This window comes from Malania oleifera, chromosome 10, assembly GCF_029873635.1.
Source record: "Malania oleifera isolate guangnan ecotype guangnan chromosome 10, ASM2987363v1, whole genome shotgun sequence".
Taxonomy (NCBI): domain Eukaryota; kingdom Viridiplantae; phylum Streptophyta; class Magnoliopsida; order Santalales; family Ximeniaceae; genus Malania; species Malania oleifera.
The window spans coordinates 32,277,925-32,297,251 of NC_080426.1; the positions used below are offsets into that span (position 1 = coordinate 32,277,925).

General features: G+C 36.2%; 2 protein-coding genes across 2 annotated transcripts in view; both read left to right on the top strand.

The window, feature by feature from the left end:
- Positions 1 to 19,327, top strand: part of LOC131165728 (ricin-like) — a 630,504-nt gene that overhangs the window by 120,032 nt on the left and 491,145 nt on the right. The gene's annotated exons all lie outside the window — the stretch shown is intronic.
- Positions 14,074 to 19,327, top strand: part of LOC131166596 (uncharacterized) — a 35,036-nt gene continuing 29,782 nt past the window's right edge. Inside the window, exon 1 of the mRNA XM_058125182.1 lies at positions 14,074 to 14,480. Within this exon, the coding sequence (XP_057981165.1) occupies positions 14,074 to 14,480 (407 nt within the window). The remainder of the gene's footprint in view (positions 14,481 to 19,327) is intronic.

Here is a 19,327-nt window from a genome sequence, read left to right on the forward strand (position 1 = left end):
ATGATTGCATTAACATACACAAGCAGCATGGTTCATATCATATTTCATTCTTAATGCTTTACTTACTTAGCCTGCATCTCATACATTTAACATATATTTGCACAGAACTTACATTTACTCATACTGCATAATTTAGTAATAAAATTCATTCATTGCCTGTAAAATAAGTCAACCAACATTTAACGTTTATATACTGAAAATACCTTTCATTTCTTACATAATTATCCTGAAAATATTTTTCACTTTTATCAGTTCATTTTCGCATATACGTATATAATAAACAACCCTAAACTCGGAAAAACATAATTCAATTGGTTGACATTTTAAACCCATACTGAAACATATACACGTATATCTAACACAATTCATTTTTCATTAAAGTCATAAAAATTTTGATTTAATATATGTTTTTCGCCTTACCTGGTTTCTTGAACTACGCCAACAAGGACCACGAAAAGATGCCTGCGGCGCTCACCCGGACCCTAAAATAAAAATCCTAATTCCATTAAATCAACCCTAAATAAAATACTATTTTAATATTTTTTAAGCATATAAATTCCAAATAAATGGTTATACTCACAAATATAACCAATTCACTTAATTTTTCAAATCCCACTTTCGCTTTGGAGTGGGGTCTAGAAAACCTCAATTGAAAATTTACTCAGGTCAAAATGACGACGATCGCGAGTAGGACCTTGTGGTGGTGTTTGATCGTCGATTTGACGGCAGATTTAAGGAGAAATTAAGAATTTAGAGAAAATATACCTTTCCCCATGAGTGGTGCCTACGCCGCTCCCACGACAAATTCGTTCTAGTAGAAATGTCGATGGCGGAACTAAGAACTCAACAGTACCTTCCGTCTTTCGATCGACACTCGTTAGGCTGACGAAATCGAAGAGAGAGAGGAGGAGGACGGAGGAGGTGACGAGAGAGAGCGCAAGAACTCTCTCTGCGATTCAATCTACAGAAGCTTCTCAGCTTCTTTATCCTTTTCCCCCCTTTTTTTCCTTTTACTTTATTATATATTATAAAAATATCATATTATATTATATACTTATATATGTATATATTATCCTTATATATTCACACACACACACACACACACACACACACACACATATATATATATATATATATATATATATATATAACCTCCATTTTACTTAACTTAATTAATTTAATTTAATAATGTTTAATTAACTAATTAATTAATTAATGATTACTCTTAACTTTTTTTTTCATACTATTTCTTTTTATTTGTTTATTTAATACATTAATTTAATAATATTTAACTAATTAATTGAAAAATAAATTTAATGAATTAAATTTTTTTAAATTTTTTTTTCAGGTTATTATACATGTCTATTACAGTTGTTACAGGAAATGATGATAGCAACATATGACATCAACGACTCGGACACTTGAGTGAGAAAGGACTCAGGGTAATGCGCTCAAAGGGTATGTTGAGTGATTTATAGTCGGTGAAGATTAATACATGTGAGGATTGCATATTTGGGAAACAGAAGAGGGTCAGTTTTCAGACAAACATCAGTACCCTAAAGAAAGAGAGACTTGAGCTAGTCCATTCAAATGTATGGGGACCAACAACCATTTTATCCACAGGTGGGAAGCATTACTTTTACTTCCTGAAATATAAAGTTGATGTTTTTGATGCTTTTAAAAATTGGAAAGCAATGGTAGAAAACAAAACTAGTTTGAAAATCAAGAAGCTGAGAACAGATAACGGTGGTGAGTATGTTGACACCGAGTTCAAGAAATTTTGCTATGAGCATGGTATCAGAATGGAAAGAACTTTGTCAGGTACGCCTCAACACAACGGCGTAGCCGAGCAGATGAACAGAACGTTGACAGAAAAGGCCAGAAGCATGCGTATGCAGTCAGACTTACCAAAGATGTTTTGGGCAGAAGCAGTCAACACAGCAGCTTATTTGATTAACAGGAGGCCATCAGTACCATTGGACTATAATCTACCAAAAAAAGTATGGAGTAATAAAGAGGTAAGACTTTCACATTTGAAATTTTTTGGTTGTGTTGCATATGTACATATTAATGATCATGTCAGGAATAAGCTGGATCCGAAATCCCGGAAATGCACTTTCATTGGTTATGGTGGAGATGAATATGGGTATCACATTTGAGATAATGAAAACAAAAAGGTGATTAGAAGCAAAGATGTGACTTTTGATGAAAAGGTGATGTACAAAGATAGACACACAACAGAATCAATAGAGTTTGGAACAACCTTTATAGATGTGGATGATGTTTTAGAAGGTGTAAGGACACGTCAGTGCAACACTGAGAATCCTCAGCTGAATACCAAGAATCCTCAGGCAGAGGAACATGTGGAGCAGATTGTTGCACAACCACCTCCTACTCCAACACCAGAGCTGAGGAGATCTTCTCGGCAGCATGTACCAAATAGGAAGTATGTGAATCATTTAGTTCTTACAGATGGAGGAGAACCTGAATACTATATTGAAGTACATCCGACAGGAGATTCGAGCACGTGGGAGCTTGCAATGAAAGACAATATGAAGTCTCTGAATTCCAACAAAATATGGGAACTAACTAAGTTGCCCAATGGTAAGAAGGTTCTTCACAACAAATGGGTGTACAGGATCAAAGAAGAGCATAATGGATCCAAGAGCTATAAAGCTCGGTTAGTAGTCAAAGGTTTCAAACAGAAGGAAAGAATTGACTACACCGATATTTTTGCACTAGTTGTCAAGTTGACAACCATCAGATCTTCCTTAAGTATTGTTGCCTCAGAGGGTTTACATCTTGAGCAGTTGGATGTGAAGACGACATTTCTTCACGGTGATCTTGATGAGGAAATTTATATGCAACAACCAAAAGGTTTCTCAATTAAAGGTAAAAAGAATCTTGTATGCAAATTGAAGAAGAGTTTGTATGGTCTTAAACAAGCTCCTAGGTAGTGGTACAAGAAATTTGACAGTTGTATGCAGAGGAACAATTTTCAGAAGTACAATGCCGACCATTGTTGCTACTTCAAGAGGTATTGTACTAGCTATATTATCCTATTGTTATATGTTGATGATATGCTAGTCGCAAGATCAAATATAGAAGAGATCAGAAAATTGAAGCAGTAATTGTCAGAGGAATTTAATATGAAAGACTTGGGTCCTGCAAAGCAGATTCTTGGGATGCGGATCTTTAGAGATAAGCAACAAGGTACGTTGTGTTTATCTCAGTCAGAGTACATCAGTTGTGTCTTACAGAGGTTTAACATGAGAAGCGCCAAAGATGTAAATACATCATTGGTAGGTCACTTTTGTCTCTCTAAGGATCAGTCTCCCCAGATAGATGAATAAAAAGACTTCATGACTAAGGTACCATACACCTCAGTCGTTGGAAGTCTAATGTATGCTATGGTTGGTACTTGACTAGATATTGGCCAAGCAGTGGGAGCTGTCAGCAGGTATATGTCAAATCCAGGGAAGACACACTGGGAAGCAGTGAAGTGGATTTTGAGATATCTACGTGGCACTATTAATAAGTGCCTATGTTTCGGCAAAAGCGATTTGAAAATCCAAGGGTTTGTAGATGCTGATTTTGCAGGTGAAATTAATCATCGCAGAAGCATCACCAGATATATATTCACTGTTGGTACAACAGCTGTTAGTTGGATGTCACAGATACATAAGATTGTTGTTCTATCAACTACAGAAGCTGAGTATGTAGCTGTGATAGAAGTTAGTAAAGAGATTATTTGGCTTTAGGGTTTGTTAACGAAGCTTGGATTAAAGCAAGAAAGGAATGTTTTGTACAGTGACAGTCAGAATGCGATGCATTTGGCAAAGAACTCCGCATTTCATTCCAGAACTAAACATATTGGATTACGTTATCACTTCATCAGATCTCTGATAGAGGACGGCGTGTTGACACTTGAAAAAATTCAAGGTAGCAGAAATCCGGCAGATATGTTAACTAAGGTGGTGACTACAGAGAAGTTAAAGTTGTGTTCAATTTCAGTTGGTCTTCATGCTTGAAGACATGTTTTGAGCACATCATTTATTCATAATATTGGTTGAGGAGGCCTTTTCGTCTCCAAGTGAGAGATTGTTGTAGCTGGAGACACAAGCTATAAACCGCGTGAGTTGCAAGCTAGAGAGGTTATTCGGGCCATTTAATTTTGATGAATGAAATTTCTCAATTATAATTCATTGTAATTTATTGTGATTAAGTCCAAGCTACCTATAAATAGAGGAGTTGTGGACACATGAAAAAATAGAGAAGAAAAGAGAGGAAGAAGAGAGTGTGAGGAAGAGAGAAGACAGGCCTAAGAGAATTGTATTTCTTTCTCGGCGGTTTTAAGTGAATTGTGGTGTGCTTCATGGACGTAGGTTGATCTTGACCAAACCATGTAAATTTCTAGTGTCTATATTTTTTAAACTTATCTTACTTTTAATAGATAATAATGTTTTTGTTTATAAAATGATCTATACTATTTGTAATTTATTTCTTTTAGGTTCAAACATTTAATTTATTCAAAAATATTTGTATAAATATAATTTTATTTAATTTTTATTGGATTTAATTTCTCTTAAGAATATTTTATTTTACTTTTAATATAAAAATACTTTTTTCATACAACGATTAATCCTATATATATATATATATATATATATATATATTGTTAGTTTAATTTATTTTTTAACAGAATGAAATTTTTTTATCTCAAAAATAATCTATAGACATTGATTACGCGCTTAAACTGCGTAATTAGGTATTTTAATCTGAGCATTAGGGCTTATATTTTAAATTAAATGCCTAATTACTCTCAATATGTTAACAAAGTGCCCTATTTATAATTTCTGAGCTTCATTAAACAATTTATGAATTTTCGGTAATTTTATTATCACAAGAAAATTCTCGGGAGCCAAAATCGGTATCAATTCGTAATTCATACATAATTTTTCCGTCCGAACTCTGATCAAGATGATTCAAAATTTTAGGGAAAGCTGAGAAAGAGATCTACAACTTTTGTGTTTTGGGTTTTGAGAGATACAGGCTTCAGTATGATCGAAATCGTGCTTGTGTGCTAGGCTAGCAGTGAAGTGTGTGAAAAGCAAATGAAAAATAAAAAAAGGAGTGGGTCGAGTCTTTGATGTGACCTGGCCACGCAAGGCTAAATAAATGGGCAACTCTTTGGGCTGGCATCAACTAAGGAAAGCTGGGAGGATGGACTATTGCATGCGCTGAAGCAAACCAAGAGGTAGTAGTTAAGGAAAGTTGGAAGGATGGAAAGATAAAAAAATTAAAAATTAAAAACAAAGAAGGGAGCTGGTAGGGTGGTATGTGCAAAAAATTAAAAATTAAAAACAAAGAAGGGAGATGGCAATGTGGTATGTACGTGTGCTGGCCGCACGAGGTACTGGCAGCTTTGGGAGGAAATGAAAGGATTAAGAAGTAAAAAGGAAAAAAAAGGCGTGTGAAGCTACGGTTTTTGGCAGGACTTTTGGGGGGGTTGTTTGCTGTTTTTTGGGTGCTGCGCCGCTCTGCTGCTGCTGTGCGGGGAGACCCGAGCAGCTGCTCCTCTTTTCTCTCAAGCTCATATTTCCACCACTCCATTGATCTCTCTCTCTCTCTCTCTCTCCCTCTCTCTCGCCTTGTGTTGTTTTAACATTAAGTTATTTTATTTTATTGCTAAGCTTTTAGTTTGCTCCATTTAAAGTTGGGATTAACATTTTTTTAATAGAACTTATTTAGATTAAGTGCTATTTATTAGATTAATGTTTGTTTATCCTCTCTTTCTCTCTAGTTTAAACACTTGCTTAGATTATTTAAGTGGTTAGATTCAATTTATTCTTCTTGTAGTTGATTGCATTTAAATTCCGTTGGATTGTTTATATTATTAAACTCAGTTTATTTATTTTATTCCAAGGTCATTGTAGGGGTTGATGCTTGTTGGACCTTTTCATTCTTGTGTTTACCTTGCTGTTATTATATTGAAGTTGTTAAAATTGGATAAGAATAAATTTTCACTATTGATTATTGTGTTTAATATAAGAATTACAAGGGTATATATACATAAGAGAATTGGGAAAAATGGAAAGTAAATATTGTGCTAAAATGGAAAGTGTATATATCTTTAATACTCCCCCTCAAGTTGGAGCATGGAGATCCGTAATGCCCAACTTGCATGACCAGGTTTGGAAATGTTCACGACCCAAAGCTTTGGTGAAGATATCGGCAAGCTAACTGTGGGTAGAAATATTGTCACGACCTGCTCATTTTCCACACTTTTTTTTTTTATATAAAATCATTACCACACGCACATCTCATTTCCCAACATAGCAGGTCACAATCCACCTGGACCCGTGGGTACCAAGGACACATCAGATCATACAGCAGAAGCCTACGCAGCAGAAAGTGTAAAATCATACTTTTCATCATAATGTGCATAACATATACCAGAGTACTGCAACCACTAACTTTCAGTATATACAACCCAAAAATAAATATAGGGACAATTCCCTCAAAATCTAACCGTCCCTACCAAAACTTACCCTACGCAGAGGGTAGATAAACAACACTAATTCTGCGGGGCTTTTCCCGCTCTCCTACCCGGGGCTCTTGAAAAGTTAATAAAATTTAGGGATAAGACATCTCTCAGTAAGGGAAATAAACTAATACTAGTGTGTGGCAACATGAGTAATTCGTGTTCAACATATATCATATATAACACCTTTTTTACTGTTTCATCAAATATGGGAAAACATATCTATATAAATCAACATGGAAGAACATACTGCATTTTCATAACATATCTCATCTCATATCATAATAATAATATCATAAAACAATCCCTAGTAGGTTAGCTGGCTGTTGTCATGTATTACCCCCACATGACTGGGTTGTGTGGCCCGAAGGCGGGACCTGATAATAGTTGGCCGACCACTGCCAAGTTGATAGTCTAGTTTGTAGGTCCGATGGGTCTACCCAGACTGGTCCGTACACCAGGGGCGATAACAGCACACTCCTCAAACATAACCCATCGACCATCTAATCTCATACCACTCCGTACAGCGGCGTTAACACAGATATCATGATCATGAGGACCATGGACACATAGCAACGGTATCGTGTAAGTGCTAGCCTAAACCAAGCCAACCAGGTTCTAATATCATATACATATACTGAAACCGTGATACATAAATATCTCATTTCATTTATTTTCACATCAATCATATCATTTCACACATATACATGTATCATAAAAATCATCGGCCAGTACGCCAGTATTTCACATTTTAACATAGCACGGCCCGTACGCCGATAAATCACATAGCACAGCCTGTACGCTGGCAAACCACATAGTACGGCCCGTACGCCGGCAAATCACATAGCACGGCCTGTACGCCGGCAAACATATCCATATATATATATATACAAAAACATCTCGGCCTGTACGCCGATTTTTCCATAATAAAAATCCACATCATCCACATTCCCAGAAAACAGCATTACACAACATTTTTACTCATGCCACACAGTAGATTTTCCACATACTCAACATACGATCATTTTCACAGTATTTTGCAAATAAAAGACATATATATATATAATCATATAATCATATACATTTTCCATAAATCAAATGATAACTATATGTATATAAGCATTTTCCAAACAGTACTAGCTTAGTTTATCCCTTTACCTGATTCCTGAATAGCCCCTAAGGAAATCTTCCCCGCCCTCGCAGGGTTCCTAAATCAACACCCTGAAAATGAAAACTCACAGAATTAAACTCTAGTATTTCAACGTGTATAACATTTCTTATAACTGCCATTAAGTCAAATTCGGCTTAAAAGCCTCCCCTCAACGTAGGGATGATTCCTAACATTTCCAACCAACACCTCTGGAAACGAAAAACCCCCAGTACTAAACTTCAGTATTTTAACGTATAAAATATTTTTCTCAACTATTACAAATCCAAAAATTGAGTAAAAAGGCTTACCCTGGATTTGGGATGGAATCCAACTTTACTTCCTTAACGATCCACCCCGGCAGACTTGTGGAGAACTCTGCCAGGATCGTCGTGGTAGCTTCGGATCGTCGATCTAACGACTGGTGTGGCCGGAAACGTAGAGAGAAGGGAGAGAGAGAAGAGAGAGAGGTTTTGTTAAAAAGTGATATTTCTCCTGGATTTTTCATTCTTATAAAACAGGATTTCGTCTACGAGCTTGTTCTTCATTGACGAGTCCTTCACAAATTTCGTTGACGAGTCCTTGTATTCGTCGATGAAATTCATACTACCTCGGACCCCCTCTCGGTATTTTCTCATCGACGAGCCCCTGTGTTCGTCGACGAATTTTCTATAGCCTTCGTCGACGAATTTTCTATAGCCTTCGTCGACGAATACAGGGGATTCGTCGACGAAGCCCTAAAACTCCCCCTTTTTGTTTTTCCCTTCTGAAATGCAATGTCGTCAACAAAGTCTACAGCCTCCTTCTGTTTCCAGTTTCCATTTCCCTTTCCTTATTATTTAAATTCCATTTTAAAATCGGGTCATTACAAATATGCTTAGTGAAGAATGGGCCAGCCCGTAACTTTTCACGAACAATATGACAATCGATTTCTATATGTTTGGTACATTTGTAGAAAACAGGATTCTGGGCAATGTGAAGAGCCGCTTGGTTGTCACAATATAAGAGCATAGGCTGAGAATGTGGTACCCCAAGATCATGTAAAAGAGGTTTGAGCCATGAAAGTTCACAGGTAGTGGAAGCAAGTGCCCGGTACTCAGCTTCGGCAGAGGAGCGAGAGACGGTAGACTGTTTCTTAGTGCGTCAGGAAATTAGACTAGTGCCCAACTGAATGAAAAAACCAGTGGTGGAGCAGCGAGTGAGTGGACAACTAGCCCAATCCGAATCAGAATAAGCTGAGACTTGAAGATTGTTGGTAGTAGGAAAAAATAAGTCTTGACCTAGAGATGCCTTAATGTATCGAAGAACACGTACAACAATATCATACTGCGGTTGTCTGGGTTGGTGCATAAATTGACTGAGAATGATGACTGGAAATACAAGGTCGGGACGAGTGATGGTGAGATAGATCAAACGTCCAACGAGTCGCCAAAATGAGCTGGGATCGGAGAGGAGAGCACCATCAATATTATTGAGCTTCAGATTTTGTTCCATGGGAAAGTGGGCAGGATGAGCACCCAGATAACCGCTATCAGTGAGGATGTCAAGTGCATATTTGCATTGGTTGAGAAAAAATGTCAGTGGGAGAGCGAGCAACTTCGAGGCCAAGGAAATATTTCAATTTGCCAAGATCCTTGAGTTTGAATTTCTGAGCGAGCATGACTTTGAAAGTGCTAATAGTGAAGATATCATTGCCTGCCATGAGAATGTCATAGACATAAACAAGTGTAAGAGTAAAAAACTGACCCCGAGAGTGGGTGAAAAAGAGTGATCGGCCTGAGACTGGGTGAAACCCGCAGCAAGTAAAACAGAAGATAATTTAGAGAACCAATTGCGAGAAGCTTGCTTGAGGCCATAGAGGGATTTCTGAAGACGAAAAACACGAGTCTCCTCTTATTTGCAATAACCCGGGGGGGGGGGGGGATCATATAAACCTCCTCATCGAGGTCACCATGGAGAAAAACGTTGTTGACGACCAATTGAAAGAGATACCAATTCCGAGTGGCCGCTACTACAAGAACACACCTGACAGTAACGAGTTTAGCAACAGGAGCAAAAGTATCATGATAATCCAAACCTTCTACCTGAGTGTAGCCCTTGGCCACTAAGCAAGCTTTGTGTCGCTCTATGGATCCATCAACCCAGAGTTTTGTTTTGAACACCCATTTATAGCTAATTGGTTTTTTTCCAAGTGGAAGGTGTTGAAGAACCCATGTATTATTGGTTTCTAAGGCTTGGAGTTCAAAAGTCATGGCATCACGCCAATGGGAGTGTAGCACAGCTTGAGAATATGAGGTGGGTTCGGGATGTTGAGACATAACAGAAAGAAAAGCCAAATGTAGAGTGGAGAAATGATGTTAAGATAAAAAAGAGGAGAGACAATGAACCGTACCTGAGGGACATCTTGAAACCTGTGAAGTCGTGGAGGGCTTTGGTAAAGTAGGGCAGATATAATCAGCTAAGTGAGAGGGATGTGTGACAGCTCGTTTGGGCCATGAAGAGGTAGGTGGTGGGGGGGGGGGCTGGAGGGGAAGGGGGTGAGGGTGGGGGTGTCGGGGAGGGAACCAAAGGAGAAGGAGAGAGAGATGAGGGGCTAGGGTTAGGTGTGGGTGGTGGAGAAGGAAAAGTGTGGGAAGGATGTATATTAGGAATAGGAAGAGGAAGGACCGGGGAAGATGTAGGAGTTGGAGAGACGAGATGATAGAGAAAAATATTTTCTTCAAAAGTGACATCACAGGAGATGAAAATTTTTTTGTTTTAAAGATCGTAGACACGATAAGCCTTATGGTGAGTAGGATAACCTAAGAAAACACATCGAAGAGCACAAGGAAAAAATTTATCGTAATGTTGGTGAGTAGTTTGGGCATAGCACAAGCACCCAAACACCCGCAAGTGTGTATACAAGGAGGGTTTCTGAAAAAGAAGTTCAAAAGGGGACTTATGATTGAAACTAGGTGAAGGAGTGCAATTAATTAAATAGGTGGCTATGAGAATGCATTCGCCCCAAAAGGAAACGGGAAGATTGGCTTGAAAATGTAAACACAGAGCCATATTAAGAAGATGACGATGTTTACGTTCGGTAACACCATTTTATTGTCGTGTATCCACACATGTGCGCTCGTGAAAAATGTCTTGATCATGAAAAAAGGTTTGAAGTGGGGTGGATAGAAATTCTCGACCATTATCAGTGCGTACATGCTTAACAGTGCAATTGAAATGATTTTTTACCATGACGCAAAATTTTTTAAGGCAAGTGAAAGTATCAGATTTCATGCGCATAAGATAGACCCATGTAACACGTGAGTAGTCATCCATAATTTTTAAAAAGAAATGTGCACCTAAGAGTGAAGCGGTAGGATAACCACCCCATATATCATAATAAATCCAATTAAAACAAAATGTGCTCTTATGTGTATTCAAGGAAAAAGGTAAACGAGTGTACTTTGCTCTAGCACAAACATCACAAGGCAAAGAAGGGGAAGAAATATTTAACATTTTCGGCATACATGAAATGGAAGGGTGACTGAGACGTTGATGCCAAAAAGTAGTGTTAGAAACACTTGAGAGTGGAAAACTGAGGCGGAAGGGGGTTTATAGTGGTAAAGCTCATCCCGTACTTCACACGTTCCAATCAGCCTCCTCGTTGATAGGTCCTGAAAGACACAAAAGGTGGGAAAAAATAAGGTAACACAATTAAGATTAGTGGTAAGTTTGCGAATGGATAATAAGTTAAATTTAAATGAAGGCACATAAAGAACATTAGAAAGAGAGAAATTAGGAGAAAATCGCATAGTGCCCATATGAGTTACAGGAACAATGTCACCATTTGGAAGCTTAATGAGGCATGGCCGATTGAGAAACTGAATATTATCAAGAGAAGACAAATTGGAAGTCATGTGATTGGATGCACCTGAATCAACAATCCATTCAATGTTAGAAAAAGAAGTAGAATGACAAGAGGCAAGGTTACCAGTAAAATTGGCAGAATTGGTGTTCAAGGGTGAAAGAGGATCCAAGAGTCGATGAAATTATTCGCTGGTGAGACCAGGGATAGCAATCTCAGAAGAGGTTGAAGAACCAGTGACAGTATGTGCCGCCATTGAAAAACCAGATGCTTTCATGATGTCAGATCAATTCAGATCAGTTCAGTTCAGAGGAATCAAATCGCCGAATTGGGTCAAATCCGAGTTTTGCAACGACAAAAAAATATAAACTTTCAATTTAATAGTCTTCAAGTGTAGAGAAGTCAAAGGTGCCGTCGGAGTGTTGGGACCACGAAGGCGAGCCCAAAGTGGAGATGGTCAATCGAAAAAAAAACCTTTGAAAAAGACATTTGTCTCTGTTTTATTATTCAGCATTACAAGAGGCTGTGAGCTTGAGGATATGCCTTCGGAAAACGATTTAAAAACAAGAATGATACCATAGTTGGAGCAACAAGAAGAGATGTCACTAGAGAAGGCAACCCGAGGCTTGAGAGATACCTGGAGATGATCAACCGAAAAATGCCGCTGGAGTTGAGATGGCTGGATCGCCAGAAAAATAGAGCGGAGATACTGCCGGTGAAGACGAACTGAGAAATACCCTGGTGTGCTACTGTGTTCGGAGCGTCGTGCTCCAACCGAGAAGCTCTAGCTGAACCTCCGATAGTAGACTCCTGCGGTGCACGAACCCAAGAAGAAAACCCCAGAAACTTTTCTAAACCCAAAAAGAGAGATGCCGGAATTGCTGTAGAAGACAACTGAGAAGAGGGGGCCAGATAGGATGACGGCAAGAGAGAGTCGGTGGGCGATGAAACGTCGGAGAACGTAGAGAGGCGACGATGATGGACGTCGAATACGAACACTGGAGACTGAGAGATCGGAGAGAGATGCAGTGATGAGGGAACTGACAAGGCCAAGCACTGTCAACGAACTGATGGAGATGAGCGATCAGCGAAGAAGGCGACGGGAAACTGAAACTGAGAGACTAAGCCGCGAAAGATGAACGTCGGACAAGAAGAGCAAGAGACAGCGGCCTGAAAATTAACCAGAAAAAAATGCCAGGAAAAAAACGACGGGTGGCCGAAAAAAAATTGGGTTAAGGAATCCTGATACCATGTTAAAATTAGAGAAAATAAATTTTCACTATTTTGTTGTGTTTAATATAAGAATTACAAGGATATATATATACATAAAAACAATTAAGAAAAATGAAAAGTAAATATTATGTTAAAATAGAAAGTGTATATATTTTAATAGAAATTAAGTATTTGATTACGAGTTAATAATTGTTGGACAACTTTTTTTAATAATTTAAATTTGGTCATTTTTTTTATTTAGGAAATGTTTAAGTCTTTCTATTGTTGGGTTTAGTCTACTTTTATTCATCGTTTAGTTTAATTTATTTTCATTTAGTTGAGTCATTGTTAGGTTCGATTTATTTATAACTCTTAGATTTTTATCGAATCTGATTTTAACTATCCTTATTTTACTATTTAAATATTTAATTAGTAAGTGTTTGGTTGGTTTGCATGCTAAGTTCATAGTTTAGGTTTTGCGTCTTTTCAATTCCATCACAAAATTTCAAAAATCCAAGATTTCGAATCTGAATCATGTTCAGTAAAATTTGTTTTCTTATTTTCTTTACATATTTCGCGTTAGTTTAAAATTAATCTGCATTTTCCATGGAGACGATCTAACCTATTTTGGCTAATTATTACACGACGTAACTTCTATACTTGGGATAGTATAGTGCTACTCATTTTTAAAAGTGAGTCAAACATATAAAAGAATTTTGATTAAATTATTTTATAATATAAAAATTGCACTTTTAAAGATATTTGATTTTACTTTCAGAAGATATTGATAACACAAAATAATTTACACAAATTACATATCTATATATAGTATACAAATTTATTTCCCCTTAAAATTTTTAATTGTAATTTTAAAAAATTACAATACTTTTATTCACATATTTCTATATATAATATAAAAAATTTTTGTATTGAAATTTTTTAGATAATTGTCAAACGATAAGGATATTTTTGTACACAAAAGGATTTACATTATTAAAAATTCTTTTTAAAAGGCTCCTATAACTATTTAAAAATATTCTAAAAATATCTCATAATTATTTGAAACTATCCTAAAATAATATTTTTTATAAATATATATTTGTTATTTTAGAAAGATTATTTATTTATTAATTCATATTTTTTATAATTATTACTCAAAAGTGGCAAACACAATGCCCATGGCGGCATGGCCATTATATAAGATAACTACATATAATGTTTTTATTAAAATCTGCCTTTTATTCTTCCTGAAATACAAACAATACAAGCACTTCAACATCATATCTATCATCTTCTACTTATTTACAGCACGCACAAAAATTCTGAATGTCTCCACAACACATATCAACCCGCGCCGCTGCCGCACCCTCCACCGCCGTCTCCGCCACCGCCACATCCGCCACCGTCGCTGCAACATCCGCCGCAGCCTCCACAGCCATCGCTGCTGCGGCGGCGGCAGCGCCTGCCGCCGCAGCAGCACCCCCCGCTGCAGCCGCCTCTCCCATTAGCACCCCCAGCATCGCCGCCCAAGATAACCAGTCCGCCATCTTTTGCGACACGGCTTTTGTAGCCTTTGCCTTTTTTGAAGTCGCCGTAAGCTGGTCGAGGAGGTGGATTGGCAATCGCAGTATTGATGCGCAAGGCCGTGGGAGCGGTGGCTGGATGGTCCGCTGCCCCGCTCCTTTTGCGGCGGCCGCGGTTGCAGAGGCAACACAGCATCAGAACAGCTATGGGTACAGAACCGCAAACTATATATGAGCGCTAGCTATAGAGCATAGGCTTTCATCTCCTTCCAATGCTTGCATTCGCATTTTATACCTGAATTTGCATTGACAACCGTTGCGAAACTTGAGATTGTTCCACCTAACTTTACCATACTTTACTATTGTACAGGTAAATAGAGAATGAATAATTGTGTAAAATTATACCAGGTAAATTTTCAAGGAAGTGGGGGGTCACAACGGACCCCTTAAATCCTTCTTTCCTAGACAGAATTTTCTTTAGACATATAATTCACACAATATATTACTACAACTATACCCGACAAAAGCTAACTACTGAATAGATGAAATAAAGAACACTAGAATTTAAAGAGGTTCGGCTAATTGTGCCTATATCCTCGGACACTATCAATCAATATTTCTCTATTGTAGAAATATTACAAAATGAGAGAGAGAAGAGAGAATGTGCCTAAGAGAGAAGTAAGTAAATTTGAGGATAAGATTACAAATGGAGGTGATGAGCTTATATAGGTTAGGAAATACCACTATTACAACCATTAATCACCTACCTTTGAAAAAATAGCCCACCATTGAAAACTTCAATGGCAATGGTAGGCTTCTAGAATGAGTCATAATTCAACAACAACTACAATTTCTTATGAGGAAGTTTACAATTAAGTTAATTATTCAAAGTAAATGGGAAGAAGCTAACGTTTGTTGACTTTTGCTTCCTGTAGAATTCTGAATTTCCCTTTTTATTTTATCATCTATTTTTCAATGGACATAATGCTGTAGATATAGAAATAAAAGATAAGTTGATGGAGACTAGGTCTTGTGTGGTTAAGGAATTGTTTAGGACAATGCATGATTAAACCATTGGTGTATGGTTTTCAATAAATATTTCTCAAGGTGTGAATTGGAAATTTAGTGTTAAGAGGTAATTTCATATATAATTCAAAAATGAATGAATCCTTTTGATATATGTTTGGAACTTCGAAAATACTAAGGAAAGAAAAGAAAAATATTGAGGAATTTACCAATATGAGTAGCTGGGATAGAGTTACCATTAGGCACATTAATGAAATTATTAATTTGCTTGGGTGTAGATGAATATAAGAGGGGTGAACAGATCATGTGATCTATTGCACCTGTGAAGACCCAAAATATATATATATATATATATATATATATATATATATGATTAAAGTACAATAATAATAAAATAATAAAAATAGTCATTAAGTTAATATCAATACAGAAGTGTTTTCTGTAGGATCCTTGATTCTATGTTTGATGCCTAAGAAAGACCTTGTCTTAGCGAGTGCTCAGAGACCATTGCGGCTCAGTCGCTCCCTGGAGGTCGGCCTGGTTAAAATAGAATTTCATAAGATAAATAGGATAGACACTATTTGTACACGTAAATAAGTATATATACATAAAATAGTGTTTTAACAGACATAATTTGTATAAATACGTAATAAGATGATGATAATATAGATATCATATGTGGGGCCCACAAGATTATGTGGGGTCCACATGAGTCCCGGAGCCACAAGACACTGTTTATATATGTAAATAAGTATATAAAATAATGTTTTGACTAATATAATTTGTAAAAATATATGATAAAATAATAATAATATAGCTATCGTATGCGGGGCCCACATGAGTCCCGAAGCCGTATGAAGGTTTACACGAGTTTCAAAATTATGTAGGATGCATAAAATCGTATAAGAGTTATTCGAGTTACGTAGGATCCATTCGGGTCTCGAAGTTGTGTGGGCCCACATGAGTTTTCAAAATTCAAATTTAATTCTTATTCAAAAATAAATAATAAAATAAATAAATACTAAAAATAGTTTAAAAGTAAAAATAATGATAATAATAATGATAATAATGATTAAGAAAAATAATAAAATAATAAAATAATTAATTACTAATTGACTAATTAATTAGGTAAGTGATTAAATAAAAAAAAAATTATTTAGTGGGAATGGTGGCAAACACTCCCACATGACCTCCATCCCTATCCCATACACAACCCATACCTTGCCCATTCTTTAATTTTTAAAAATTATAATTTCACCCATCTCCCCACACTTTTATAAATTCATTTCTTCCTCAAAATTTTCCTATAAATAGGGAGCTCTCAACCTTCATTTTTCATAATAATTTTCCAAGAGAAGAATTAGTGAGTGAAAGAAATTGTGGTGGAGAGAGAATTTTTGAGTAAGTTCTCAATTACCCACTCTTTCCGATCTCATTTCTTGGAGATAGTTACAGTGTTCGTAAGGAAGAAGGTAAGTAAATTTTGATTATGTTAGTTTTTTTTTATTATTTAAAATTCATACCTGAGTTTATTTTATGAGTAAATTTCAATTATGTTAATTAGTTCCACAAAATTTCTATGAGTTTATTTTTACGTGTATTTAATTATACCAGTTCTATCGTTAATATACTTGCATCCATTTTTGGGTTAAGAAATGTTCTAATCCTCTCGAGCAAATTTTTAACATTTATTTCTATTCAAAAACAAAATTATATATATTTTTAACACAAAAATTGTGTGGCATGAGTTTATTTTTACTTTACATTTTTTATGAAAATATGAGTAAAGATGAGATTTTCACGATATTATTTTAAATTGCATAAATTATAATAAGATGATTTTAAAACCCCTTATGGCAACGAAAGTTCAAAGTTACAGATGCTCGATACCGCAGCTTAAAGTTTATACGGATCAGAGTGCACCCACACTGTTTACAGAGTGTTATTTATGTTAGTGAATTTCTCCTGAGTGCACACCTGATTCCGGACCAGGACTTAATAAGGAAAATCTCACTTAAAGTTTACGTACGTTGATTTAGTTTGGTCGGGCAGCCAGCTAAGTTCAGTCTTCGGACCGCACAACCCAGTCATGGGGGTAAACATGACTTATGGCAAATGGGCCTAAGGGTGGTTTTTATAATATATGTTTATACATATTTAATTACGTGTACAAAGTTACTGAGAATTTAAAGGAAAAGTGTAAGTTTACGTGAAAAGGATCACTTTGGTGCTTAAATGACGATCTAAGGAAAACGTATAAGGAAAAGTATATGTATGTTTATCATTAAATATTTTTACAGTTTTAAAGTTAAAAGTTTAATTTAGCAGTTATAGTATATGATTGTAAAAATTTATTGTTGAAATTGATGACAAAAGTTTTATGCAGAAATTTTTAAATTTATGTTTATTCTAAAAGCAATCTTGAAGTTATAGTATTAAATATTATTTTACGAAATTCATTAAAAGCTCATTTTGGCCACACACTAATAATAATCTTATTTACTTACTGAGCGTCGTCTCACCCCAATCATATTTTATTTCAGATAACTCTGAAGGACATGTCGAAAACCAGGCTTAGCAAGCATGCGGGTGGGGATTAGAAAAAAATAAAGATTTATTAGAAATATTAGTATGGTTTCAGATATTTATGTTTGTGTAATTTTTCTTATTTTGAAATAAATGATTGTAATATGGATAATTAGTGCTCTGGTTTAATAACAATTGAGTTTATTTTGCTTCCGCTGTAAATCACTAGTAAAAAGTTAATATCCCAGGCCCCTCCGGGTTGGGGTGTTACAGCACCAGTATCCAAAATCCAAGAAAAATTATGCTGTGAAGTTGAAGAAACTGAATAACAAGAATGTAGTAGTTTACCATAGAATTGAGAAGTAACAAGATTCACAGCTGGTGTAGAGGATGGATTTGAATTTGCAAGTGCTACTAGTTTAGTAAATTCCTCAGAAGTTAAAGAAAATCATTGATTCTCATTACTGTTTTGAATATAGACCTCTCCAGTTGATATGACAGCATGGGTTGTAGGAAGATTTCGCTTTCCTTTAGGTCCAGTCCAACAAGGAGGATAACCATGAAGTTGGAAGCATTTTTCCACTGTATGTCCATTATATCCACAGTGAGTGCAGTACAAAGAAGACTTCTTCTGCTTATCTTGGGAGAACTTTGACTGAACAAATGGTTGAGTATTCTGTTTGACTAACAAGGCATAGGTTTCATGGCACACAAAATTGGTTAGTTGTCTTTGGCTTTCCTTTCGAAGCAATAAAGAAAAGACTTTAGCCATGCTTGGCAATGGGAAAACAAGAAGTAATTGACTCCTGACTGAAACATAGGAATCATTTAACCCAACCAAAAACTTTAACACATAGTCAAATTGTTGTCGAAGTAGTAAGAAATCAAAAAATTGCATGTGCATGATGCCATATTTCCACAGGTGCAAGTTGGGAATGGCCTGTAGCTAACATATTCATCCCATAAGGTTTTGAAAGCACCAAAGTATACAATAATTGATTAAGAACCCTGAGTTATAAAACTTAGAGATTTTTTAAGATGAAAAACCCTTGGTCATCGCTTCTCAAATATCTTGTTTTTAACTCATTCCAGAGATCTACAGCTGATGCTACATAAAGTACCAAATTATTGGCATGGAGCCAAGTAGTATGATGAACACACTGATTAGTAGGAGTAGTAATCGAACCATCAATGAAAGCTACTTTGTTCTTGACAGTTAGAGCCATAGTGATCGATCGACTCCAAGCAATGTAGTTGTCTCCTACAAATACTTCCGAGATCAAGAGAGAACCCGAATTATCACTAGGATGAAGATAATATGGGCTAAAAGAATCATCTGAAGGATTTATAGGAGAATCATCTAAGAGACAAGAGGATTCTAAAGAGTTGAGAGAATTTGCATTAGTCATTTTTCAAAGTAGATGCAAGAAACAAAAGATTTTCAAAAAAATTCGAGAACAGTAAATTGTAGAGCGGAATTCAAGAAAATTCTAGAGCAAAATTTT